This window comes from Neofelis nebulosa, chromosome 10 (genome assembly GCF_028018385.1).
Source record: "Neofelis nebulosa isolate mNeoNeb1 chromosome 10, mNeoNeb1.pri, whole genome shotgun sequence".
NCBI lineage: Eukaryota > Metazoa > Chordata > Mammalia > Carnivora > Felidae > Neofelis > Neofelis nebulosa.
In genome coordinates, this window is record NC_080791.1 from 17,348,082 (window position 1) to 17,374,677 (window position 26,596).

Here is a 26,596-nt window from a genome sequence, read left to right on the forward strand (position 1 = left end):
CGTGGGGCGGGGGGTGGGGGTTCCCGGCCACATCAGGGAAAGGGCGTGTTTTCCTTGCACCCCCTTCCTGTCTCTTCCAAGTCATGCTTCCTCCTGCCTTGCTTGCCTCTTCCAGGAAGCCTTCCCTGACTACCCTTTCTGGCCTCTCTGGGCTTCCAGGGCCTGGACAGCCTCATCTCCTTCCTGCATGCCCCCAGCCCAGGATGGTGCTGCCCTCAGGAGCCCACTGGTTCTCCTGCCAGGCCTTGGCCGTGGGGTCCCCCTGCCCAGAAAGCCCTCCCCACCACAGAGAAGTGCTTGGCCAGTCTCGACTCCAGCCACTCCTGGGTCCTGCTCCCCTCCAAGGACTGCAGGATAGGCTGGCTGGCAGGGGGGTAGGGGAGGCGGTCAGAGCACTCAAAGCCCTCTGGGTATTCAATGTACCCCAGGACCCTACCCCATCATCCTCCCTTCTGTTCATTGTTAGCTGAGGCCCGCCTGACAAAGGTCCAGTCTCCTGCACTGCACCCCAGGGACTCTGATGGGAGGTGGGGAAGGAGAGGAGGGAGACCTAAAGGAGCCACGTCTTCTGGAGGAAAGAGGAAAGATGACTCCAATGCCCCCAGCGGTGGGGAAGTGTTCAGCAGAGGGCCCCTCTGGTGACCCTTGAGAAATGCTTGTTCAGTACAGAAGTGGGTGATCAATGGTTTATTCAGGAGGGGAAAGCCCAGGCTGAATGTCCCCCTCCCCGGAACCCTCAGGGCCCTTGGGAGGGACAGCGAGAGGAGGAAGGGCCCCACCTTGCCGTTCCTGGTTTGGTCCCCTCTGCAGGCCCCGAGCCCCATGACGGCGTGTGACATGGAAGGTAGTCAGAGGGAGGAGGAAGACGGGTGCGGAGCAGTGTGGAAGGCACCCTGGGAAACAGCGGCAGTTACGTGGAAATTGCAAGTTACCAGCCCAGCCCCACTTTCCCCCCCACCTGCTCACTTGCCATTGCTGGAGAGGACACAGAGTTGCAGAGCCATGAAAATTCCATAGGTAAATGGCATTTCCCTTGGGGCAGCTGGGCCAGTAGCTGTTTTCGTGGATGGATTGTATCATGGTGAGGAAATTGCTTATCTCAGCTGGTGGAAGAGGGAAGTATCTTGGCTAAGACCATCATAACAGCCAGGAGAGCCCATTCCCAGGGACTTCAGACTCAGAGTAGATATGGTGACGCCCAAAGTGGCCAGGATGATGCCAGACACTGGGAGCTTTTCCTGCATGGTGGCCAGGGCCTGCAGGCTCCTCCGGGCTGGGCACTGGTGGGCAGGACCAGAGCAGGGCACTTAGGGCCAGTCTCCTGATGGGGCCGGGCTGCTGGGAAGAAGAAGGTGGGCCCATGCGGGTGGAAGATGGGCAACTATCTTGGCCAAGCATCTACTGACCACATCACACGGGAAGGAGCCTTGGAGAGAAATGGCCAATAGGCCTCAAGACAGCAGGGGGGGCAGGAGAGGCAGGCTGCTACCACGTGGGCACCCATGGGAGCCCCAGCAATCCACCCTGGAGGAGGGTGGTGGATTAGGGGAGGCAGGCCCACCTATGTCCCACCCCTGCGACGGCTGGCCTCTGAGCACAGGAAAGACGGTGACCATCAGAAGTCCCAACGCTGGCCAGGGGCCTGGATGGAGCATGGCTGATGGGGGAGGAGGGGGGAGGCTCCCATCCACCCAGATGAGAAGGATGGCAAGAGGAATAGGATCAGCCGGGGAGGGCAGGGGTGGCAGTGCCTCGTTTCTGTCCGTCTGGAGCTCACGGGGCCTCGTTGGACCCCATCGCGTTGCCTTTGTTGACGTAGAACGGTCGGTAATGAGACTGCAAGGGGCGGGGGGGGGGGGGGGGGGAAACAAGAGTCATTAGAGGAGGCAGATGAAAGCTGAGCCTATTAGCCAGACCCCCTAGCCTAATGTCCCCGCGGGAAGCAGCAGTAACCTGAACCCACAACTCTAGGGCCCTGCGGCCTCGCCTGCAAGCTCTCTCTGCCTTGTGAGCGGGGTCGGGCCCCAGCATTATTAGAGTCTCTGGGCTCATATCCTAATGACAGCTCATTCCCGTCCGTCGGTAAGTGAGCAAGAACCTCAGCCCCTCATCAAACCTCTCCGTGGCCCAGGAACACCCCCCAGCCCGCCATAGCCCCCATTTGTATACGCTTTCACCTCTATGGAACTGCACTATGCTGTTACCAGGGTCTTCTATAGATGGTCCCGTTTAGGTTTTTACAGCCACCCAATTAAGTGGGTTATTATTACCATCCTTGTTTTATACATGAACACATCAAGGCACAGAGAGGCTAAGCAGCTTCCCACGGCCACCCAGCAGCTGAGTAGGGGAGCTGGGATTTGAACCCTAGCATTTTAGCTCCAGAGCACGCCCCCCAATTCCACCCGTGTCTCCGAATGACCTCTTGGGTCTTCAAGCATTTGCTTCTGTCGTCTCCGCGTGACTCCCACTGACAGAGAGGGTGCAGGTCAACACCCAGCTGCCCAACCCCAGCCCCTTCGCCTCTCTCATCCTGGCCCCTCATCGGGATTCAGGAAGCGTCCTCAGCACAGAGTCAGCAACAACTTTCCTCCCCCCACTCTGCTCCCAATCAGCTCACCAGGGCCCTGAGAAATCCTCCGGCAGCGAAGAGGCCGGGATTCGCTGCTGCTTGCCTTGTGTGAGCACCCCCGGCCCCTCTGTGGGCTTCTGGAAGTGGCTCTGTCCCTGAGCTGGGTCAGGGACCGAGCCCATCTCACCCTCCACTGATGCCGGTACAGGAGACACCGAGGATGCTTCCAGCCCCTGCCCTTGACCTTGCTTGCCCAGAAACTTGTATCTACTGGTAGCTCCTTGCCCACATCTGGTCCAGAGCAGAACTGGGGGCCTGAGGAATGTGGGGGCCGAGTCCTTAGCTCAGACCTCGGTTAAACCACTTATTAAACAATGCAAGAGGGGCGCCTGGCTGGCTCAGTGGGTAGAGCACGTGACTCTTAATTTCAGGGTTGTTGAGTTCGAGCCCCATGTTGGGTACAGAGATTACTTTTAAAAAACAAAATCTTTAAAAGTAAAAAAAAAAAAAAAAAAAAATGTTTTTAAAAATAAGCAACGCAAGAGACAGAGGCCCAGGAAGGAGAAAGGCGTGGCCAAAGTCACATAGCTCCCCAGTGGCAGAATAGGCCTGGACCCAAAGGTAGGCAACAAGGCAACATGAATAGACCTAGAAATGGATGAACTCTTTCTTTCTGGAAGGCTGGGTCAGGCAAATGGGCCACAGGTCAGTGAAGGGTGCTGTCCTGTTCAGAGCCCAGGGTGGTGGGTAGGCAGGAACAGAGCTTCAAGGCCTCTGGGCTTGTCCCCATTTTCCCAGCCTGCCCCTGTCCCCTCCCTGGTTCAGGGTCATGGCACATCAGAGCTGGGAGGACTGTGAGATCATCCAGGCCATCTGACTCTCGTTACAGATGTGGAAACTGTGGCCCAGAGGAAGAAGGACTCACATGAGGTCACACAGCAAGTCGGTAAGAGGGTGAGGGCCAGACCCCAAGCCTCCTGACCCCCAGGCCAGCCTTCTTCACATACGATCACCTGCCTCGTACATACGAGCATCCTTCCAGTGCTGGGTGCGAGCTGCGGACGTCAGAACCCTACCTGCCAAGCAGTGCTAATGAGCCTTCTCTGCTGGGACCCAGGCTCTCGGAGGTGAGAGTATGTGGTTGGGAAGGGAAGGACCGAGTCCAGGAACAAAAACCCTCTTTCTTTCTCCCCGTATCTGCTCTTTGCAGTCCTGCTGCTACAATGCCCCTGGACCCAGCTCCAAATTACACACACGATCACTTAGCTCCCCTCACCAGCAAATTAAAAGATTCTCTCCAATTAAACCAGCCCCAGTCACCGTGGCCCGGAGCAAATCACTTCCCCACGCTCTGACCTCGAAATGCAAAGACAGCAGGGAGCGAGGGACTCGAGCCCCTGTCCCCGGCAGAGCCCCTGATGCCACCCATACCCCAGGGCAGCTGTCTGACTCTGTCAGCGGAAAGAGATATGCACAGCAGAAGGTGGGGGCACAGCCTATCGAGGGAGGAAGCCCCTGCTTGCCTAGGTCTTGGGTCAGGTCTAAAGGTTATCAGGGGTCACTTCCTCTCAGTACTACATTATAAAATGGGGGCAACAGTCTCAGAGAGGGAATCTGGGATCCCATGAGCTGGCTGGCCCCCAAAGTCATGCTCCCCTCTTGTGTGGCTTTTCAGTTCCTGGTTCAGGGTCATTAGCTATTGGACCCAAAACATCTCTATTCTTAACACTGTAGCCTCTGCCTCACCGCACTATAACCCCCATGGCCTCTGTGCTGTCAGAGCTGGGGAATGGCCGCAGGAAAGTGGGACCCGTCACTAGGATGTCTGTCCCCTGGACGGAGACTATCACACTGTCAGAGCTGATGAGGACAAAGCTATCATTCAGCAAACACAGGCACCCAGCAGCCATTTGCCAAATGAAAAAAACCAAAAAACAAAAAAAACCCCAGGGCTGCCCACTTTACAGATTAGAAAACTGAGGCCCAGAAAGTGTGTGCTTACCCAGACCCACTGCCTATTAGGCCTAGGTCTCTACTACCCTTTGCTGAGTGTCCGTATTCAGGCCACTGTCGCCTCCCCCCTCCATCCCAGAGATGTCCCCATCCCCCTATCACCTCCCCTGGGAAGTTGCCCCTGGGGAGCCCCATTCGGTGCCCATTCTGGACACACCTATGCCCAGGCAGGCTCTCCTGGCAGTCCCTTACTCACCAGCAAAGTCTGCTTGCCAGATTTCCAAGTTTGGGGCTGGGTCTTGGGGCTCTGGCTCCTGATGAGGGAGGGATAGCCTGCGGAAACAGGAGGCGCCGGTCAGAGGGAGAGGGGCTGGGCAGCCAGGGCCTCCAGGACCACAGCAACACGGGTGCCATCTCCAAAGTGACCACCAAGCTCCATCCAGCCCATTACCAAGTGTGGCTACCCCTCAAGAGGTATGCAGCAGCTGTGGGGGGGGGGGGGGCGCGGCAGTGGAAAACCCTGGGGAGGCTGGCCAGAGGGAAAAGGCACCCAGACAGAGGGAGGAGGAACAGGCCAGGAGGGTGGGGCCAGGCCGCAGGGGAGTGTGGCTGCCAAATCCAGGTCGGGCTCACATTACTCCCCAAGGATTTCCCCCCACCCGCCCTGAAGGTTCACACCACTGGCTCTGTCTCTTCCCATGAGCACAACCTGCCAGGGTTTCTACCAGGAGGCGCCCTTTCCAACTGCCCACGCTGCCTGGACAGGGCTCCATTGTCACCACCGTGGGGACTTTGCACGTGGCTTCTCCTTCAGCCTCACCCCGTTTCTGTGAGCTCAGCGGTTGGCCCCAGCTGCACGGCCAAGGGAGCGGCAGTCGGGATGTGAACGCAGGTTTTGTGGGATGTCGAAACCCATCCCCACGTTCCTCCTGCCCAGTTCCTCTGCCTCTGGCCTATTGTGGGGCGGGAGGCTGGGGCCAGGGACAGGCAGTAATTTGCCTGGTGGCTATGGTCCGGGCTTAAGAGAGCAAGCCCACGGAGCCCAGAGCACATGGGTGCTACCCGGGCCTGATCCTCCCACCTACCCCACTCCCCTTCAGCCCAGTGGGATCTGGGAGGACCTCTGGACCACAGAACAGTGGAAGGCACTGTCAGCCTCAGCCATCGGCCTGCTGGGACGGTCCGCAGGGCCTGGGGAGGAACAGACTATGACCCGGACTAGAGAAGCTCAAGAAATAAACAGGGTCTGTCCTTGGCTGGGGCAGCCCGGAGCCCTGTTCTGGGCTGCTCTAGAGGAGGATGAGCTGGTCAGGCCCAGAAACCACCTGCAGCCCTGCCAGGCTGCCAGCCAGGCTGACCCTTCTCTTGGTCTGCCCTCCGCAAGAGGGTGGAGACAGAGCAGAGAAGCCAGGTCTCTCCCCGCATCTGGGGGTGGGGGAAGCCTTGGAAAGAGAGGGTTCCACGGGTCCTGAGCGGCAGATGGAGAGAGGGGGGGATTCAGATCTCGATTCTCAGTTCCCAGAAAGAAAAACCCATGCCAGCCATGAGAGAGGGGAGGATGGGGGTGGGGCCGGGGAGTGTGGTCCAGGAGACCAGCCTCGTAGAGCAGACAGAAGTCCAGGGGAAGGGTGAGCTAGGGAGGGTGCTGGGGGGGGGGGGGAGGGGGTGGTGGGTGCGGGGATGCATCCCTCTTCCAGGGGACTCTGGGGAGGAGGGACCAGGGTCCTCTAGAACTGGCAGAGAGCCCCATAGGATGTCCCGTCTGCCCTGCTGTGGGAGAGACAAGGGGAGGGAAAACAGGCAGGTACCAGGATTGTTTTTAAACAGCCCACTGCCGTCCAGGGGTTTGAAAAACTCTGTGGTGGCCTGTCCCGAGGTGGTGAACTGATAGGGGACTTTCCCAGTGCCTGCTGGGAGAGAGAGAGGCATTAGCAGCACGGCCTGGTCCCAGGAGGGGCCAGAGGGAGTCACAGCTCACCCCGGGGCGCTGTTATTCTGGCAGCCTTATCCAGGCAGCGCTGAGCATCTCTGCTTCCTTCCAGGGCCGCGGGAGTAGGTGCAGGTGGGGTCCACCCTCACGGCGGTGGGGGCGGGCTGGGGGGGGCACGGTGTGCGGATTCTGCTTGCACACAGGCAGGCACCTGCCCAGAACCCCCATCCAAGGCCATTACTGGCTGGGATGGGCTGATCCGTGTGAAGGCGACCACAGATGTTCCTGGGCTGTTCCTCTGAGGCTCGGTATATTTGAGGAGGGGCTGTCCTCGGGCCAAGCCTTTGACAGGGGAGGTACTGCAGGCCAATGGGGGGATCCAGGGAAGCCTGAAAGCTCCAAATCACACCGGAGGGTGACTGTCTTCCCTGACTGGTGGCCTCTGATCTAGAGGCTTGACCAGAGAGCAGGGAGGGATGTGCTAAGAGGCAGACAAGGCCAGGGCAAGTGCCGGTTTCCTGGGCCTGACTCGGGGAGAGGACATCCGTGGGGGTCTTGCGGGCTGGGACCCTCCGGTCACGTTGCCTTGTAAGGCGAGCAAGGGAGCTGGTCCTTCCAAGAATCCCAGCCCTGGGTACAGGCTGGGATTCCAGCCCGGAAGGGACAGCTGACTGATAAAGCCACCCTCGGAGGCCACAGCTTGGGGGTCTGCTGCCCTGCACAGCCCCTTTCTCCTCCCCCTCCCTGACTCTGGCCAACCTGCTTATCCTTGCTTCCGGGCCAGATGCCTGTCCAAAGACAGACGGGCTTAGACCGGAGTCCACAGAGCTGTCCCTGGGGCCTTTCAGAAGAGACACGAGGGCCCTGGCCAACCTCAGGGGGCATGAGTCACTGACCGCTCAGCTTCATCAAAGAATTCTGGGGAGCAGAGTCAGACTCGGGAGGCCTTAGAAGTGGTGTAGTCCTGCCTTTGCGAAAGAAGGCTTCACAGGACTCTGACTCTGCAGCGTGTTGGCAGCTGCTACGTGGCCACAGGGCTCTTGAGTCAACTGAGGCCGGCTGTCGCCGGATGAACCAAGTTCTGCAGCGGGAGGACTCCAAAGTTAGGCCCAATGGAAGCACCCTGGGGGTGTCAGGGGTGGCAGTGGGGATATGGCATGGTCACGTCCTGACGATGTGGCTCATCGTTAGTGGCCATCGTTGGTGTGGCCCGCGCTTCTCTAACAGCAGAGGCACGGGTGGAGGCAGCTCCCTGGCTCTCAAGCCGGGGGTCTATGCCCTACAGGGCGAGTGGCTGGTGAGGGAGGGAGCAGAGACCAGCATAGAGCTCAGCGAGTGATGGGAAAAGCAGGGCAGGGTGGGGACCGCTCACCTTTCAGGGAGAAGGAGGAGCTGCCTTGGACGGCGGGCAGGTCGTCAGAGCTCTGAATGGTGGAGGAGTATTCCCAGACCCTGGAGGTGTAGTTACCTGGCAGGACACGGGAAGAGGCATCAGACCTGTGCTCCCCCCGTGCAGCCTCGTATGGGGGCTCAGAGGGCAGGACGAGACCATTTCTGCCAATCTGTCCAGCCCCCGACCCGCTTCCTGCCAATCCTTCCTGCCATCAAACTCGTGCTAAACCACAAGGTGTCTGCACGTCTCTGCCCAACCTCAAGGCCGGGACTCAGGTGCCAAGTCCTCAATCAGTGCACAGCACTTTCCTGGGCCGCCCGCCCCCACACTCACCGGCACCTCCACCTCCCGGCTTCACCTCCCTTCTCTCCTCTCCAACACTCCACCCTCCATCCAAGCTACCCCTGAGCTCCCCCAGCGCCCCAGGCACAGACACCCGACCTGCTCCCCATCCTCAACAAATATGTTGGATCTTCTGACGTCAGCTTCCCTGTCACTCCCCCAAATCTGCGTGTGCCTCGGCCTCAGGCTTCACGTCACCCTGCACCCCTCGTCCCCCTGGGTCCTAATGGCAAGTTTCATCGTCTGTGTCCCCCCCGGGCTCCATGGGGCCAGGGGGCAGGCCTGTCTGGCCCAGCATCACGCGCAGCACCTGGCACTGAGCCCGGTTCCTAGAAGATTTCCTTGTATGGTTGATGGAGGAATGAACGAAAGAACAAATAAATACAAACACATGCGAACACCCCGGGACGGAAACGGCTGATGCTACTCCTGAAACTCTGCTTGCCAAGTTGAACAGGGGGACAAGTGTCCGTTTGGAAGTATGCCCCGTAGTCTAGAGGAGGAGAGGCAGCGGGGAGGGCACGGAAAGAACGGCAGGAGCACCATGGGGATGCTCAAGTCTGGGGCTTCAGAGCCCCCCATGGACGACGCAGCCATCCCGGGCCCTCCCTCTCAGCAGTCCGGACAGCCCCCTCCCTGGTGGTCCTCTCCCACAGCTGCCTGCCTGGGGCTGACGTTGGGGCTTGGTGGTCAGAGATGGCTGCGGCCGCCTGCCCACCCCACCGTGAGCCCCTGCCAAGGGGACCTCAGGAGGGCTCTCCAGCACGGCCCCTGGGGAGCAGACCCACCCAGAGCTCCGAGGGGCCAGAGGCCCACACCCTTTCATCCACTTGTTTGGATCCACTCCTAACACTCTTTCAACTCTTCTGTCCACTCTCCACTCCTCCTCTCTTTCAACTCGTGTTTGCTGAGCTTCCCCCTCCAGGTTTGCAGCAGTGAGCCGGACAGACCCAGCGTCTGCCTGGGAATGCACCGTCTACCATGCATGTGGTCGTAACAATGTGAACCCAGTCCCGACACAGAGGCCTGGCCAGTGCCCTGTCCACGGGTGCCCTTGACCCTCCAACCCGCCAGATCTCTGAGGGCCCATGTCCTCACCGAAGAGGTCCCCCACCCCCTTCCTCACCTCTTCAGACCTCCCGGTGCCACATCCGAGGTGGGGGTTCTGGTGGAGATGCCCCAATCCCCTCCTTCCATGCACATGGCTGGCACGCACCTCAGAGCCTCCCGGAACCTGGGTTCTTGGGGTGCATGGCCCTACCCTTGGCACGACGGTGCCCTCGGTGCACCGGGCAGAGGGGTCTCTGTGTTTGGCAGCTCTCCCAGAGGAAGCCACGTCTCCACCCCTAGTTCACCTTCTCCGGGTCTTACAGCTACACTAGTCTGTCTTAACCACCGTGACTTCTCCATGCAGAAGTGTCCAAATCAATAAAGGACCGGGTCCCCCTCAGGTCCTTGTGTCCCCATGCTTGCTAAGGGAAGCTTCTACACCTAACCCCAGCTCCCAGTCTCCCTGACTCACCCTTCAGGGGGAGGAAGATCGTTCGGACTCAGCGATGCCCAGGTGCCCGGCTGCCTCTCCGTAGCCCAACTAATGAGGTCACACCCGGCCCCCCCCACACACACACACACGCACACTCACACGCACACACTCTGAGCTCAGCAGGCCCCCTCCCACCTGTCTCTGGGCCCCTAGCCCGCCTCAGCCCCCACATTCACCCCACATCACGGGCCCTGCCCATCTACACACTGGGCCATTCTCTCACCTTTGGTGCCATAGAGATTGTTGAAGTTCTTCTGGTTCGTCTCCTTGGAGAGGCGGCTGGGGGACCCTGGCTGGTACGATGTCCTAGCCCCACCTGTGAAGCAGACGAGCAGGAACCATCATTGCAGAAAGGTGGGTCTGGTTCAAGGCAGGCCCATGGCTCCTGACTTGGGGGTTATATGGGACTCCTTGTCCCCGAACAGCCCCCATTGACTGTCTCAGGACCTGGGTTTCACCACCGAGCTCCTCTGGGTCTAGGATAGGCAGTCACTTAATCTGCCCTCCAGCCAGGACACTTGAGAAGGAAGGAGGGCTATTAAGTATGCAAGAACATCAGGTGTAAACCTGGACAGAACGGGGCATATGGTCACCCTATCCAGGGGGCTTTGAAGGTCACCAGAGGCTGGAAAAGCCAACACTTCCCTCCTGAGCCAGTCCCCTGTGTGAATGAGACCCCAGAGGCCAGGAAATGAGGCGCCCTTGAGGAAGGAGGATCACGGCAACCGTGGAGGGGGCCCAGGCATCAGGCCCTGGGCCAAGCGAGAGCTCTCCAGAGATGGTGAGCGGGTGCCCACAAACACCTCTCTGGTGCTTCCCCGTCCGGGGACAAGACCTTACACTGCACGGCAACCTCCAAATTCGGGTTCCCACAATCTTGAGAGAACAGCAGACTGGGATTCATACCCCCACCTCACAGGTGAAGAAAACACATTCCCCATATGTGCCAGGGTCCTTCTTTTGGCCCCTCCCCTCCCACCTAACCAGCACCTGCTGGTCCTTCTCTAAACCCCTGTGCCTGTGGTTCCTCTCACCTAGGTGCCCTCTGTCTGTCGCAGCCACGCCTCTTTACTGAGCACACTGCCCGTCTCGGGGGGTCTGGAAGCCGACCTCCGCCGGGAAGTCTCCCTGCCCGAGCCCACTGCCCCGGGGCCCCCAGACTCATGCCAGTGGCCCTCGGGTGGGCCTTGCTTCCCGATCCCCTTGCCGACTCTCCCTGGCCCTTCCTTTGCCTCTACCCTGAGCCTGGGAGCTCCCAGAGGGCAAATTTCCTCCTTCCTCCTGTCCTCCGTGCAGGGGCGGGGACACCGGATAAACCTGTTTCTTCCACCTACAAATGTCACAGCCTGACTCAGTGACAAGCTGAAAGGCTTCCTAGCATCTGAGCCTAATCTGTCTCCTCTCAGAGGGGGCAGTGACCAGGCCAAGGTCACCAGGTCCTGGCTCTGGGACAGCCCCTTGGCAGCTCTGTGCTCCTCCCTCCACCCCTGTTCCTGCTCTGCTCCCCTCCCCACGACCAGACTCACGGTGGAACCCACACTCTCCTCGGTCTTCCACAGAGCAGGGGAGCCCAGCAGGGGCCAGCCGAGGGGAGCGATCGATGCACACCGGGGTCCTCAGAGGGACCAGCTTGGGCAAGGGACACTGGGGAGGCTGGTTAGTGCAGCTCAGCCACTGGCAGACCTGGGACAGAGCCCCGGGAAGGGGCAGGCCTCGCCAGGAATGTGGGGCAGGGGGCACCCGGGGTGCCCAGCTGCCTCGCCATGCCTCTGCCAGAGCCCAGGTGTTGTTTTCAAGTTGGGTGGAGCGCAGAGTTTTCTCCCGCTGAGCTCATCTCTCTAAATCCCCTACGCCCTTCCCATGGTGTGTGTGTGTGTGTGTGTGTGTGTGTGTGTGTGTGTGTGTGTGTGTGTCTGAGGTGTGTGAATCAGCGCTCTGGCCTGGAGGCCCCCCCCTCCCCAGTTCCCTGCGCCTTCCCCACGTCTCCGGTCTCCTTTCCCACCTTTCCCCACACCCCCATTCTTCTCCCGATGCCCCCCACCCCCACTCACACACCTTCTGTCTGAGGGCCCACAGGCCTGGCACACCCACCCTTATGTAACGGGCATTACTGTGGTTTGTTGCTAGTGCAAAAGAATGCGACAGGCTACCTACCGCCCCGGGCGAGGACAGGCAGGCTCTGGCCTATACCCCCACCCGGCTGGGACCGTCCAGGCCCAGAGAGAGAGGGCCAGGCGGCAGGCACGGCAGGGAGAGGTGAGGCAATGTGGAGCCAGCCATCGGTCTTCCTGCCCTTGAGGAGCAGACTGGCTCTGGAGGAGCCAGCCTCCCACGGGACCACAAACACTCAAGCGGAAGCGGAACACGGCTCAGGCCTGGCAGACGGCCGCTGGTGAAAACAGCGGCCAGGGGACCCTCCGGGAGGAAAGGCAAGGAAGGGTTCGGACTGGAGGCAGGGACCCTCCGGAGGGGAGGGAAGCCATGAGGGGCAGGGTGCCAGCAACTTATCTCTAACCCAGATGCTTCTGAGGGTGAAAGAGGGCACCGTTCGAGGCTCTACTGGGACAGCGGGTATATTCCAGGACTTCCCGAGGCAAACCGAGTGACGGTCACTCGACCAAGGCGCAACCCGGCTGAGTCTCCGGGCCCGTGGTCCGCAACGGCAGGGTCTCTCCCTTACCCTTGGGCGTGAGGTACATGGAGTATCTCTTCATGGCATCAGGCGCACTCCACTCGCTCGTGTAGCTGTTAGCGTAGTTGTTCATGTAGCGGTGGTCGCCCCCTGGGAAGGAGAGGGGTCAGTCACCAGAGGGGCAAGTGGAGAGGAGAAGCCGGCCCTTGGGGGCATCCCTGGGCTCTGCTGAGTTGGCCCACAGCCCCTCTGTCCCAGGGAGAGGCAAGAGTCTCCGACCTCAGAGAAGGCAACACCCTGCCCTCTGCTCCTGAGCTCCCAGGAGGCGAGAGAGACTCTACAGTGGGACATCTGCTTCCCTGGACTGAGCCTTGGCAGTAAGGCCACAGGGACAGCACCTTGCAGTTGACAAGGCACTACCGATCTCCGTTTCTTCTTGGTTGTGTACATCCTCATGTGACAGACAAGGAAACTGCGGCTCAGGAGGTAAGTGAAGCCACTTGCCCAATGTCACATGGCCCATAAGGGCAGCGTTGGGGTGGGAGCCCTCGTCCGCACTTTCTCACTTTGTCCCAGCCACTGTTGGTGGCCCAAGGGGATGGAATGATGTCCTCACGCTGACCCCCATGGCCAGGGATCCAGCTGGCTGAGCAGAGGCATGCAGAGGGGAGTGAGCTGAATGGGAGGGGCACTGACTCTTCCCACCCCACCCCCACCCACCAGTAAACCCCCAAACCCAAACAGATCTGTGGAGCCAAGCTCGCCCTCCCCACCCCATTCCTTCCTCTCGCCACTTCCCCATCTTCTAATTTCCCTCTGCCCTTCCCTCTCCCTGGGGCAAGAGAAGGAACGAGAGGAGGCTCAGACCCCCGTCCTGTATCTCCACCACCTGTCCTAGCAGGGGCCCGACACACAGTAGGCCCTCCTAGGTGTTGGCCCAGCCCCCACCCACCCTTCCACCACCATGGCAAGCCCCGGATGAAGGCGATCTGGTGCTTCTTAGTCTCCGGGCCTAAGGCTGAGTCCCTGGTCTGATGGGCAGGCTGGCATCCGGGAGGAGAGGAGGTCTGACTCACTGGCCACCCACCCATTCCCCCCAGCCACCCCGCCCTAGCCAGGGACACTCCCAACAACAACACGGCAGCGACCAAGAACCGACGTGGAGGCCCAGGGCCCCAGGCACAGGTGCAGGGCTACTGACATCAGCAGCGCCTCCCTGCACACTCTGCACCGGGCACCGGGCCACACCTGCACAGAGGCCATGGCCAGCACGGCCATGACCTAGAAATGGCACGGCGGGCGGGCAGGCGGTAGGGCTCACAGGCCACCCTGACCCAGTCAGGGCCACCCTCGTTGGTCTGGCCAGACCTCAGATGAGGGGCTCTGCCCTCGAGGTCCTACCCCAGGGAGCATGATCGTCACACTCCCCGACCCCTCTGCACAGCCACCAGCAGCGGCAGCTTCTCGGAGGGGAAGACGTGGAAAACTGAGTAGCTGAGTGTGAATCCTAACTACATCCCCTGCTTAGCTGTGTGCCCTTCGGAAAGCTGCTCCTCCGAGCCTCAGCCTTCTCGTCTGTGAAATGCAGTCCATCCAGCATGGAAAATAAGCTGCGGTAAGTGGAGAGCTCCCACAAGGCCAGCACACAGGGAGTACTCAGTCACTGTTAGCCATCGCCATCAGTGTCATCACCATTGTCATTAGGAGGAGTTCAGGATCTGAATGCCTCTTGAAGCCAAATTATCGTCTTGCTGCAATGGCTCAAGAACCCTCAGGTGTGACTGAATGTCCCTCACATTTCACAGGGACATCGTGTGATGGCACCATCACCAACATATATAGATGCCCCCCTAAACTTCAGCACATCTGCACGCCGTTATCCCCTTCTCATCCCCAAAGAATCACATGCTCCATCTGGAGACAAAAGACAGGGACCACTCACTTCCTTTGGGCTGTTTGGAGCCAGAAGTGTCCTTAAGGCCCCGTGTTGGGCCCAGGCCACCGGGTGGGGCCTTGGGAGAAAGTGCTCTGGCTTCAGGCCCTGAAAGGACTAGGCTGGGCTGGTGAGAAAAGACTTAATGGACTAGTTTCTCAGATGAGGAGGCTTTCTATGAGATGATTCAATTGGCCTCCGCGGGGGACAGCATGACTCAGAAGAGAAGCTGACTTCAGGGGAGCTGGTGAATCACTGAGACACATGTATCACATTGTCCCCAGCCAGCCCATTAGGCCAGGTCTAGCCTCTGGGCTCAACACCACTCAGTGTAGCCATGGTGACAGGTAAGCTCTCCCTCCAAGCATGATGCGGTTCTAGGTCATGTCTACTGGAGTCTGCAAAGCCACCAGGTTAGCGTCTGGCCCTTACAAATGGCAGCATCTGCTTTCCCACACAGCTGTTGGATTGAGCTCCATAATCAGATGTAGACCTGAATGAAATTAATCCCTGAGTTTGATGGATGACCCACAGAGAGGAGGCATTTGTGCAGCCAGTGCCCAGACGTTCGCTGCCCTTGAGGGCCCTTGTAATCACTGCATGACCTTGGCAGCAAGTTCAATGGAGACCTACAATCCCCGAATCCCTCGGGTGGGATGGGTGGTTTGGAACAATGAGGGGCTGGCTGGCTAGGTGCCAGCCCAGGCAGCAGGGATTGGCCTCAGAGGAAAGTGCCCGTGGCCGTGCGACCTGCCCACAGAGGGACCTACCGTTCTCCATGTGATTCCTCTCAATGAAGTTGCGGCTCAGGTCGGCCTTGCACATCTTCTCAACGTGGCGCATGCACACATTGAGTAGGTCATCCTTGAAGTTGCCAAGCGACTGTCCCAGGCCCTCCCCCTCCAGCAGAACGTGGTAGGTGGGCAGAGGTGGGGGGAGGGAGTAATTGCTCATCAATGCACCGAATTCCTACCAAGGAAGGAAAGAAGCCATTAGCTTTCTAGGTCTTTGGGAGCTGGGGGGGGGGGGGGCGGCGGGGGGGGCTCCTCTGCAGGGGGCTCTCAGTCCAGCTGGAAGACTCAGTACCCGGAGCCAAATGCGCTGGATTCAAGACACAGCTCTGCTACCAACTAGCCACACTTGTCCTCATAAGTTTCTCCCTCCGTGAAATGAAAGGGTTTGACCAAACTCTACCGGAGGCTAACAGCTCTGATGGAGCTGGTAGTCAGATATGCGACTCTACGGTTCCCACTTCCACAACTGGACACTTCATCCTACCTCACAGGGGTTTATGAGAGTGACACAAGCTGTAGCCTCTTTGGGAGTGAAAGCACTAAGGAAATGCAAGGAACTTCTAGAATGTTCTGGGTCAGCCATGGCACTACCTCCACCTTTACGTGCCATACTCAAGCCTGCCTCACGCTTTGTGCTTCTCCCCTCCCTTCCCCCTCACTGGAGAGTCCCTCCTCTTTCTCAAACCTCTCTGGGCCTTCAAGACCCAGTTCAAATTCCATCTCCTCCACAAAGCTGTCTTAGATTACTCCTGCCTGCTTGCCCTTCCCAGAGCTTCCACAGAACTTATCTTCCGAACCACATGCTTTATCGTTTAATTACACACTCTTCTATATTGCTCTCTAATTGTACACATCTTATCTTCCCAGCTGGATTGTAGCTCCTGGGGGGCAAAAACCATATCTTGTACTTTTCCATTCTCCACAGCACCTAGCAGAGTCCTGGGCATGCTGCAGTACCCAAAACACTCTAGCAGTTGGAAGGATGGGTGGATGAATAGACACACAGATAAGATCAAGGACAACACATGGGTAGCGCTTACATGCCACTCCCCCACAACCACAGCAGGCATCGCTAATCAATCCCAGAACTCTTTCCTGCTGAGCCCGAAGCAACGTTAATACATATCAACTGAAGTTGGTACAAGGTGATATTTGTGTGCCATCTTTAGAGTAGACAGGAAAATGGCTTGGATGGAAAAAGTAAATGGGCAGATGGGATGGAGGATGGATGGATGGATGGATGGATGGATGGATGGATGGTGGATGGACGGATGGTGGGTGAATGGATGGACACATGGGTGATAGATAAATGAATGATGGACCGATGGATGCTGGATGAAGATCTGGGAAAGCAGATGGAAGAATTGAGGGACTGAATGGTGGAGGAAGTCCTTGTTACCTGCAGAAACAGCACTGAGTCACTGATGCTTTGCATCTGCTCCCTGGTCTGCTTGTCCTCATGCAGCACCTTGGCCCTCTCATCCAGAGCATCCACGATCACCTTCACTTGGTCCACAGCATCCTGCTCCCGCTGCTCCAGGGCAGCCCTCACTTCTTCCTTTTGTTTCTCCAGGTCCCTCACCAGGTCCCGGAAGTTTTGCTCCAAGATAGCCTTCTCGTTGGTGGTGAAGCTCTGGGTCCAGAGTGAGAGGAGAGAAGAAAAAAGGCTTTCCGTAATTAAAAAGAAACTCACTCGAGGGATATATCTTTAGGTTCCCAACCCAGAATCAGAGACAGGCAGGGTATTTCTACTGCCCCAACCCAGCAAGCCTGTTTGGTTAAGAATCTCATTCAAAGGCACCATTGACATCATCTATTGACAGAGATGGCCAGGGTTTTTTACAGCCCATTCTTCCTTATCTATCTGTGACTCCTCCCTGGGTGGGTTGACTAGAGCCATCATTCCAACCTTGGGCGATTCCAGAGACCCAGAAGTTCCCCCATGAGTCAGGCTGTGCTCTATGAAACTCAGCTAGAACCAAACATCATTCAGAAAGTGAATTGATGGGCTGTTTATGCAGCCAGGGTCAAGAGTCAGTGATTTCGGACTGTGGTTGGTAGTTACTCAAACCATGGCAGGCATACATCCAGCCATACTGGCACAAGTCAAAGGACAACGTCATGCATTTGGTGGCCGGGTGGTCTGGTAGACAGACCAGACAATGGAGGGCCCTGGAGGACCGGTTGATGTAGGGACTTTATTTGCTAGGATGATGTCAAATGAGCACAAGGTGATGGACAAGATCCCACCCAAATGCCTGGCCCAGACTTAGAAGGGGAACTGGTGGGGATGCCAGAGGGGTGGGAGGAGCCAGAAGAAGTGTGCAGCATAGATGGGGGCCAAGCCTGGCTCCTCGCAGGTGGGACAGGTGGGGTGAGCCCACGGCAAGGCTGAGGCATGGAGGCAGCCCACCTTGATGCGGTCCTTCTCCTTCTGCCACTTCTCAGCTTCGTCTTCAATCTCGATGATCTTGAGCTGCAGCTGTTCCTTCTGCAGCGACAGCTCTGTCTGCAGGGAAGGAGCCAAGGTTGGAGAAGTCAGGGAGGAGGAGCACCAGAGAATCCAGGAGTGGACCCATCCAGGGGGCCGGCTTGGGCAAGGTTCGCCACCCAGCCCTTTGGCCTCCATTCTGCAGACATTCATCGGGACCCTAGGTATGCCAGGCACTGTGCCCTTCATCAGGAATCCAGCAACAAGCCAAACACTACTTTGCTATGAACTCGGGCCTCGGGGGCTGGACATCCCAGCTGTGTCTCTATAAGGACTAAACCTCCGCCAGGTCTGCCCGCCCAAAGTGAGCAGGAAGGAGGTTTGTTTATGGGGTTCCCCCTCCTTTCAATGGACCTGTGGCCACTGGGGAGAGGGAAGAAAGCTCCTGTCTCCTTCAAGCTTGGGGGAGCAAGGGACCCAGCCAAGCTCAGCCCAGCCCAGCCCAGCCCAGGGAGTATCCCGTGGCAGTAACAGTGTGCAACGTTTCTGTGCCATGACGTGGGGCCTGTGTTGCAAGCAGGAGCCCAGGCTGCAACCAGCGGGGACTCCTGTCTGGACAGGCACAGCTATAAACCTGTTTACAGGAAAGAGAGTGCAGTCTGCAGTTTGGGCAGGATGGAGACCTCTATTCAGGGTCCCTGGAGGAGGAAGGGGAGACCAGTGAGTGAGGCAGTGATAGGGGGGCAGAGGGAAGGATAAGAGAAGACAAGCAGAGATTCCAGGGACCTCTGCTCAGGGGAGGACACAGGCTGCTGGGGTCTGGGGTGGGTTGGGAAGGGGACCAAGGAGAGGTGTCTTGGGAGGGGAGCTCTAATGGATATGGAAAGTATGGATAATACTTTCCTTCCATTTGGGGAAATGCCTTCTCTGGAAAGCAGCTACCACAGAGACGAAAGGGGAGGCATGAAGCCAAGGCCAAGCCGATTAGGCCAAGCCAGGAAGCACCTCTTTGTTCTGCTGGGCCCCCTGCCAGTGCTCTCAAAGCACCTTCCAGCTCAGAAGACTGGTGGGTGATCTCCATCCAACAGGCAGGAAGACTAAGGCATCTGAGAATGCCTTGGGGTGCTTGCGGTCACCCCACTACCCTGGGTTTTGAACACAGAGTTCCAAGCCTTTCTCCAGCTGCCTCTTTGAGGAACCCACAGGAAGAGTCAAGATGAGGAGGCCACAAACCGCTGGGAATGTGAGCTCCGTTGGCACGGAGTCCTGAGTCGGGTATAGACTTCGCCACACGTCACACTTAGAGTGCTCCACCCGGACGACAGGAGGCCACCTGGGGTCCCTCAGCACATGCCCAAGGGGAGTGGATTGGTAGTGGAGACAGCTTCCCTGGCTTTCTTGGAAAGGGTGCCCAGAGGGCCAGGGAGCTGGTGGAGAAGATGGGGAAGGCCTGGGGCAGGAGGTGTGGAGCTCCCTGGCCCCTGATCCCACCCGCTCTCTGCCCACGCTCCTGTGCCCTCCAGGCAAGGAGACTCTGAGTTCTCAGTAAGCATCCGCCCCACCGGCAATGGGCTGAAAATCCCGTAATGTGGAAAACGCCATCACCAGAGAGAGAAAATGGTGGTCCGGAGGAAAGAATGAAGGAAGTTGAGGACAGGGTCCGGCCTGGTCTCTGGAAAAAGGCTGGGGAGAAGCCAGGAGCTGATAGACACCGCGGTGGGGGAGCAAAGGAGTAAGACCCCACTGTGGACACGGAGACTCAGCCTTCGCGCTCCCTGAGGATGCAGGGCCCGAGAGCCCAGGCCACAGAGAGTAGAGCAGATCCAGTGGCCTGGAAGGACCTGGGTCATAGGAAGAGACAAGAGTCTGGACAATGGGTCTGTGCCAGGCACCTTGCCCATCCCGGGAGAGCAGCTGGGTGAGGCCCGAGGTCAAGGGGACAGCTGGAAGCCACTTCCTGACCTGGCTGGAGGCGGGGAACTGGCCGGGCCCTCTCTCCCCTACCTCGGCACCCCCAGAACAAGGCCTGATGGACAGGAAAGCAGAGAAGGAAAGTGCATTCACTGCCACCCCCGGGCCTGTGGCTGGTGGGGGGCAGGGGCAGCCCTCCCATGAACGAGGCTGGGGGATCCAGCAGGGAGCCCACCCACAGCACGGGACTGCGAGTCTAAACATTTGGATCCAGTTACCGCTGCCCCCAGGAAAGCGACTTAAGTGCTCCGTGCCTCGGTGGCTCTATCTTCCGTGGACACAACAAGAGGCCTGCCCCCCAGGAGGTCATGGGAAGAGCTGGGAGCAGGACAGTGAAGCTGTCAGAAGGTGCCCAGCACAGAGAGAGCCCCGGCCTGTGGCCCAGCATCGTGTTGTGTGGGGCACCTTCCGTGGACCAGGAGCCGTGCCGGACGCTCTCGCTCAGGCCAGGCTTGGCAGAGTGAGTGCAGTGTGGCGAGCAGGCCAGCGGGGCACAGGCCAGTGGGGGGGGGGGGGGGGGGGGGGGACAGTGCGATCAGGTGGGGCCTAGCTGGTGTCCAGAGGTGAGGACCACAGGTGCGGCCTTGGGATACACAGTGAAGGGTGCACACACAGAGGCCTGCATCGTGGGGAACAGAAGCCCGGGGGACCCTGGGGAAAGCAGAATGGGGATGAGGGAAGGCCGACCTTGCCAGTGGGAAAAGGTATGACCAGAGAAGGTGAAGGCCAGAGGAGTCACGTGCAGCCAGCAGCACCTGCTAGCCACTGTGGCGGGAAGGGGGGACATGAGGCCGGGCTGGGGCCTGCAGGTGAGGAGAAGTCTCACCAGACAAGCGTGGATTCGCCGGCCAAGAGAGTGGAAGAACCATGGAGTAAGAAGGAAGGGGTTAGCACGATGGAGAGCCGGGGCCAGGGCGGACCCTAGAAGCCCATCCTGCGGAAGAGAAGGAGGGAAGAGGGCAGCGGGGCTGGCAGAGGTGTGGCGAGGAGAGCCAGAGGGGAGGAGGGGGAGGCGGCGGATCTGGAAACATGTGAGGGCAGGGGCACAAATGGAGCCACACTGTCTGCAGCAGTGGGCGGGAGACTCAGGGCGGAGGAGAGACTAGTCTCCTTCTTTCTTTGGGGCACTGGGGAAGTCGGACACAGGCTGGGAGGGGGCCTCGCAAGACCAGACTTGCAGGACGCAGCGGGATCAGGGAAGGGCCCTTGGCCTGGGAGCCCTGTGCTGCTAGAATGGTCCTTGCTCGCCTCTGGGATGAGGGCTACGCTCTTCGGAGAGGAGGGTTTGGGGTGAGACCCCTGGGGACGCAGCCAGCATCTGCGTGGCCCTTGGCAGTTTCTGCCCGCTTAGCAGGGCTGCACGAAGCTGGAAAAGGCGGGATGTAGGAAATAAGATAACGTAGGAAGGCTCCGCGATCCTGGGTTCCCCCACAACACTAGGAGGAGGAACGACACTTAACTGTATTATTGAATATCACCTACACGTGTGGCGTTGTCTCCTTTAACCTGGTGTCACCCCATTTCACAGATTCAGAAACGAAGGCCTAAGAAGATGACGTACCTTGCCCGAGTTCTCACAACTAGAAAGTGGCTACGGCCAAGATACAACAAAGGACTCAGGTCGTAGTATGTGGCCTCTTCACCTGCAGCCTCTTCTCCGCATCTTCGGGGACAGCGTCCTTCCCCTTCGGTCCTGCTGCTGGGGCCTCAGCTCCCCACCCCTCCATCGCTGTCTGCACCTTCCTCATCACTTCCTCCTACTCCCGGTTCATTCCCTCCACCCTGCCCAGGCCTGTCCCTGAATGCCTCCTTTGTTCCCTTCTCCTACACTCGTCTGGTTGCCTCCCGCTCTGTTGCCCGGGATGGGCACTGGGTAAGCCACCCTGCCTGCAAATCCTTCTGGCCTTGGGGGACCAGAGGTCTCCCTGAGAGCAGAGTGATGGCACAGCAGCCGGTGCCTCCATCCGATGGGGCCCTCAGACACACCCGAATGAGCGCTCACCTGGACATGTGACCTGCATGCCCCCAGGGAAGGGGGCGAGGAGGCTGTGATCCTCTTCTGGCTTGATTTGACCGCACAGGCCGTTGGCTCTGATATTTGCCAAATGAGCCAGTTAATTGCCAAATTTGTACTCTCAGACAAATGGTAATTATCTGGATAAGGATCTGAAATGCTGGATGGATTTCCCCATTTCCACCCAGATGTCAAACAGCCCAGCATTAGTCTGTCTCACTGAGGCTCACTGTCCCTTCTGCTTCCTCGGGTGTCAGGACAGGGAAGGGGCGACTGGGGGCAGACACAGTACCACCCAGGCTGGCTCCAGACCAGCGGTGGGCCCTTGAGAACGTCGGCCCGCCTGTCCAGGCCTCAGTTTCCTCCTGGTGATGTTGGACGTGATCCCTGACTCCCAACCTGGTTCCACGTTAGAATCCCCAAGGGAGACTTAAAAATACAAGATCCCAGGCCTCAAACCCCTGAACCAGAACCTCCCAGGGAAAGGCCCAGGGAGCAGTGTCGTGATTCACCCGCCAGGTGACTCCAACCTAAGGATGGCTGTTGGGAGCCACTGGGCCCAGTGCCCCCCCACCCCCAAGGCCTGCCATCACCTGAAAACAAAGTTTAAAATACTAGAGGGGCACCTGGGTGGCCCAGTCGGTTAAGCACCTGACTCTTGGTTTCGGTTCGGGTCTTGATCTCACAGTTTGTGGGTTCGAGCCCCGGGTCGGGCTCTGTGATGGCAGCGTGGAGCCTGCTTGGGAATCTCTGTCTCCCTCTCACCCTGTCGCTCGCACACTCATGCTCTCTCTCTCTCTCTCTTTCAAAATAAATAAATAAACTTTGTTTTGAAAAATGGTAGCGAGGAAACAGTCACCGGAACAGTCCGAACCCCAGCTCTGCCGCTCTGCACTGTGACTTCAGGTAAGTCTCTTAGCACCTTCAAGCCCCTGTCTTCATCTATGAAATAGATGCAAAAGCCCATACCCTGTGGGGCTGTTGTCAGGACTAACATGTAAACATCTGGTGCATAGATGTGTCCATAAAAACGGATGCGTCTCCTGCCACCTGCTGGTCCCTTTCTTCCCCTGTCTCCAAATAGTTCACAGGATAAACTGCTTCCCCTCGGCACCCACAGGCGAGTGCTCCCCCATTCATGCCTCTCCAGGCTGCCGATCCAGAGCCCAGGCCAGACCCACGCCACGGCCACGCGGCTGGTGGTGCAGAGGCCGGGCAGGTCACCCTCGAGCAGACAGCCATGGGCCAGGAGGAGTCCTCCCTCCCGAGTCGATGCAGCGGGAGGGACTTGGGATAAGGCAGGAGGCGGGCCTTGAGACACAGAAAAGGAGGGATATGTGCAATGTAATCTCATCAGCCTACTCCAGCCCATCCAGAGGCAGGAGGGCAGACCGGAGGACATCTGTGGAGCGGGACTAGAACATTCTGGTCTTGGATCCACCAGAGGAAGGACTGTCATGCTTCCGCATCAAGTGACCTTTTCCCCAATACTGCCTCCACTCAGAGGCTCCAGGGAGAGTTGAAACCCAGGAGATGAGCACCCCCGCAGCCCTGGGTGTCCTTTGCAGCCTAATGCAACCATTCAAGGTAGCTCTAAGATGACCTCACCTGGGCCTTCACCGGCCGGCCTGCAGAACAGGTTCTGGACAGGGCTCCTTGCAAAAAAAACCTGTGTGTGGGTTGACGTTTGGGTCTGCAGGGGATGCCTCCAAAGGACGCCAGGATTGACACGCTTATTCATTTCAATCAATCAACCCACTAACCCCGCTCTGTGCCAACGTCCCCCACGTCTGACATTCCAGCAAAGCCAGGCCTAGACAAACAGCCGTGCTCCAGCTCAGCCTCCCGGCTGGCCCACACCACTCCCTGCCTACCCCCCTTGGCTGCTGGTGCACGCTCGTGCACACGCACACACACGCTGTCTGAAGTTCCCACCGTTAGTCACTCCGGCGGATCAGACATTTTCCTCTGAAAGCCCCTGTAAAGCACGCGTATCCTGGATCCCATCCCCTCAATGCCCTGCCTCTCAGTTGCTCTCAAATCTTGGAAGAGAATTAGGGGGCTTCTTCCTCTACATGCTGGCACAGATCCCTTCCTCTCCCTGGGCATGTGTCCCCGTCTGCAAGGTGAAGGAGGAGACAGAGGAGACTGCTACAGTCCAGCTGGCCTGGCATTCCGCCCTCTACAAGTTGATGTTGATCTACGGCTGCTTCTATGTAACTGGGCGGATGTTCCCCAGGCTTGTTTGTGCGTCTGAGCTCTGCCTCCTGACCTACATCATGAGCCCTCAAGGGCGAGGGCTGTGTCTCTGAGTCCTGCGGCAGCCCCAAGCACTGGAAGGTGAACTCTGAGTTTCTGGCGCCTCCACAGAGGGCTGACCAAGACCCTCGAGTCCTCCAGGGGCACTTGGACTTTTCTTAGGTGATACTTTTGTTTCAGACGCACTTTTTGGGCAAACCCTACGTATAAAACAGATAAATAAGAATGTATTCTGCTTGTAGAAGTGGGAGCCGGAAGCCCCTGCCTTCTTGGCACCAATATCTGCCCCCCTCCTTGTCGGGGAGGTGTCAAAGACATCTCCAAGAATCCTAGGACTCCATGGGGGAATTTGAAAATCACCAGTCTAGTCCAACACCTTGGTTTCACACATGGAAAAACCAGGACTGAGAGAGCGGTAGGGACTTGTCCACAGTCCAACGGCTAACGAGAGGCAAACCCCAGGGCTGGACCTCGGTCAGGCCTCCCAGAACCCTCTGCAGGGTTTCGGTTGCAGTGGATGAGGATGATGCCCTTGCTCTGTTGTGGTTCCCCAGGTAAGCTCCCAAAGGACGGGTTCCACGGCTCTGCCCCAGCCCCGTCTCCCAGCGTGAGGCTTGAAGCCAGGCTGGGGTCCGGGGAGTCGGGAAACAGGAAACACCTCCCTGGGCTAAACGAGGCCTCTGAAAAGGATCTTTGAGTCTTTCCTCATTTGTAACCTGTCTCTCTCTGCCCAGGGCTGTGGGCACCAGGGGTGCAGGAAGACAGTAATCGGCCAACTCTCGGTCAGGAAGGCTGAGCAGGGAGGAGTCCCAGGCTGCCCCATCTGGATGGTCACAGAAGCTGTTGAGGAAGGTCAAGTCCCCCACATTGAGCACCAGGAGGTTCACGCCGGGCGGGGGGAGGCTGTCCACGGCCACCCGCCGTGTTGGTGTTACAAGAGAGCAGGACGCAGCATCCACGGGGCTAGGGGCAGCAACCACAGCTGAGCCTTTGGCCCAGAACACCTTCCCCAGGTGTAGCACATTCACAAGCCTCCACACGCCTCTGCTCCTCCCCGTGGAAGCCCAAACGCAATCACGTCGACAGAACCCATGCAAACACTTACGCATCACCTACACAAACATATGCACTAAACACCCACACGCACATATCACACACGCATATATACGTACATCCCGCCCACACGCAAACTCCAACCCTCGCCAAGTAGTGTCCACCTACAAGCATAGGCACGTGCACACGCAACCACACAAAGCACGCAGGGCCGGCCCAGCTGAGAGAAGGACAAAGGAGGCCACTGGGGACGGCAAGAGACCGGCCCGGGGATCAGATAAACAACAAGAAGCCTCTGTACTGCAAATGCAAACTCTAAAGCCAGAAGAAAAGAACGTTTAAGTGGCCCCCAAATGCCCTCCCCCTCCCCCATCACCCCTGCCCCAGGGGTCAGTCCTGCTCAGGTGGTAAGAATTATTTGGCCCTCAAATTAAAAAAATTAAAAAAAAAAAAAAAAAAAAAAAGAATCGCCCCAGCCAGGCAGAGCTCAGGATTGAGCACTGATTCTCTGATCAGACTTGAATTTATCCTATGACCTTGGTCAGGCCCTCAGTCATTCCTGCCCCTCCGTTTGCTCATCCAGGCAGTGCCCCTGTCTCCAGAGGCCTCAGAGCATGAGGGAACTGCCTCTGCCCCCCCAGCCTGCAGGCGCAGAGGGGCAAGAAACGTATCCTGAGAGAGCCAGGGACCGATGAGACTCGAGGCCCAAACCCTGGGAGCCCCCAGCGCAGAGGAGGCCCCAGCAAATTACCTCCTTCTCGGCCTTGGCCTCTTCCACCGTCACCGTGCTGTGGTTCTTGTGCTCCTGGAACATGCAGAGGTAACAGATGCAGGTCTGGTCGGTCTGGCAGAAGAGCTCCATGGTCTTGCCGTGCAGGGGACACTTCCGGGCCTCGAAGTCCCGGATGGGCTCGAGCAGCTGGTGGTCGCGGAAGGCGGCACCCTCCAGGTGGGGCTTGAGGTGCAGCTCGCAGAAGGACGCCTGGCACACCAGGCAGGACTTGACGGCCTTCTGCTTGTTGCCGATGCACGAGTCACACAGGACCTCCTCGGAGCCCGACTTGGAGCGCAGGAGGAGGCCGCCGTCGGCCCGGGGGTAGCTGTTGCGCCGGGCCTCCCCGGGCTCCACGATGGACACCGTGGGCTTTCGGGGCTCCGAGAAGATAGACTTGCGCAGCTCCCCCTTCTCGGCGAAGGAGACGGGCTGCTTCCTGGCGGCCCCCAGCTGGAGCCCGGCGTAGGGGGACCTCTTGCCGTCCCCGGAGTCCATGCTGAAGTAGCTGGAGCCCTTGTCGTCCACGGACTCGACAAACTGGATGATGGGCCGCCGCCACTCATTCCCCGAGAACAGGGCGCTCTTGCCCTCCCCCGGTTTCGGGGCACCGCCCAGGCTCTTGCCCTCGGCCGCCTCCCCGCCGTGCCCATTGGTGGTCTTGGCATCCTGGCCTTCGCCCTTGGCCCCGTTCTCCAGGGCGCCGTTGGGCCCCGGCGGGCTGCGGGCATCCCTGGCTTCCGGGCTGGCCCCGTTGCTTCTGGAGGCATCCGCGGCTTCCATGGCGGGTCACTGGGCAGGCGTGTTTGGGACTCGCTGGGGCTGCAGGTGGGTGACCTCTCGGGCCGGCGTCTCGGAGGGGAGTGGGACAGGCGGCAGAGCCCAGAGAAACACCTATAGGGAACAGGGGAGGGGGAGGAGGAGGAGCAGAGGGAGAGGAGGGGCAGCAGGCCCAAGCCTGACACAACGGGCCCAGGAGGAGCAGGCAGCTCCCAGAGCCAGCA

At 58.8% G+C, this 26,596-nt stretch overlaps 1 protein-coding gene across 3 annotated transcripts; it reads right to left on the minus strand.

Moving 5' to 3' along the window:
• Positions 1–672: 672 nt before the first annotated feature.
• On the minus strand, positions 673–26,495 carry TRIM29 (tripartite motif containing 29). Of its 3 annotated transcripts, none has more exons than XM_058687053.1 (10): positions 25,572–26,495; positions 17,506–17,601; positions 16,492–16,725; positions 15,069–15,267; positions 12,414–12,515; positions 9,957–10,049; positions 7,828–7,923; positions 6,334–6,432; positions 4,782–4,858; positions 673–1,836 (listed from the first exon to the last, which is right to left on the minus strand). In XM_058687053.1, the coding sequence occupies exons 1-10, from the start codon at positions 26,373–26,375 to the stop codon at positions 1,774–1,776; spliced, it is 1,863 nt and encodes a 620-aa protein (XP_058543036.1). In that variant the 5' UTR covers positions 26,376–26,495; the 3' UTR covers positions 673–1,773. The 3 variants fall into 3 exon arrangements, with proteins under 3 accessions (XP_058543036.1, XP_058543035.1, XP_058543037.1); XM_058687052.1 differs by having other exon boundaries at positions 6,334–6,435; XM_058687054.1 differs by lacking the exon at positions 6,334–6,432 and having other exon boundaries at positions 25,572–26,488.
• Positions 26,496–26,596: the final 101 nt, after the last annotated feature.

Coding starts and splice junctions, on each gene's coding strand:
- TRIM29 (XM_058687052.1), bottom strand. CDS start 26,375: ATGGAAGCCGCGGATGCCTCCAGAAGCAACGGGGCCAGCCCGGAAGCC. Junction 15,268..16,491: donor ACTCAGTGCTGTTTCTGCAG/GTAACAAGGACT, acceptor CTTCCTTGGTAG/GAATTCGGTGCATTGATGAG. Junction 6,436..7,827: donor CTCCTCCTTCTCCCTGAAAG/GTGAGCGGTCCC, acceptor TCTCTCTCCCAG/CAGGCACTGGGAAAGTCCCC.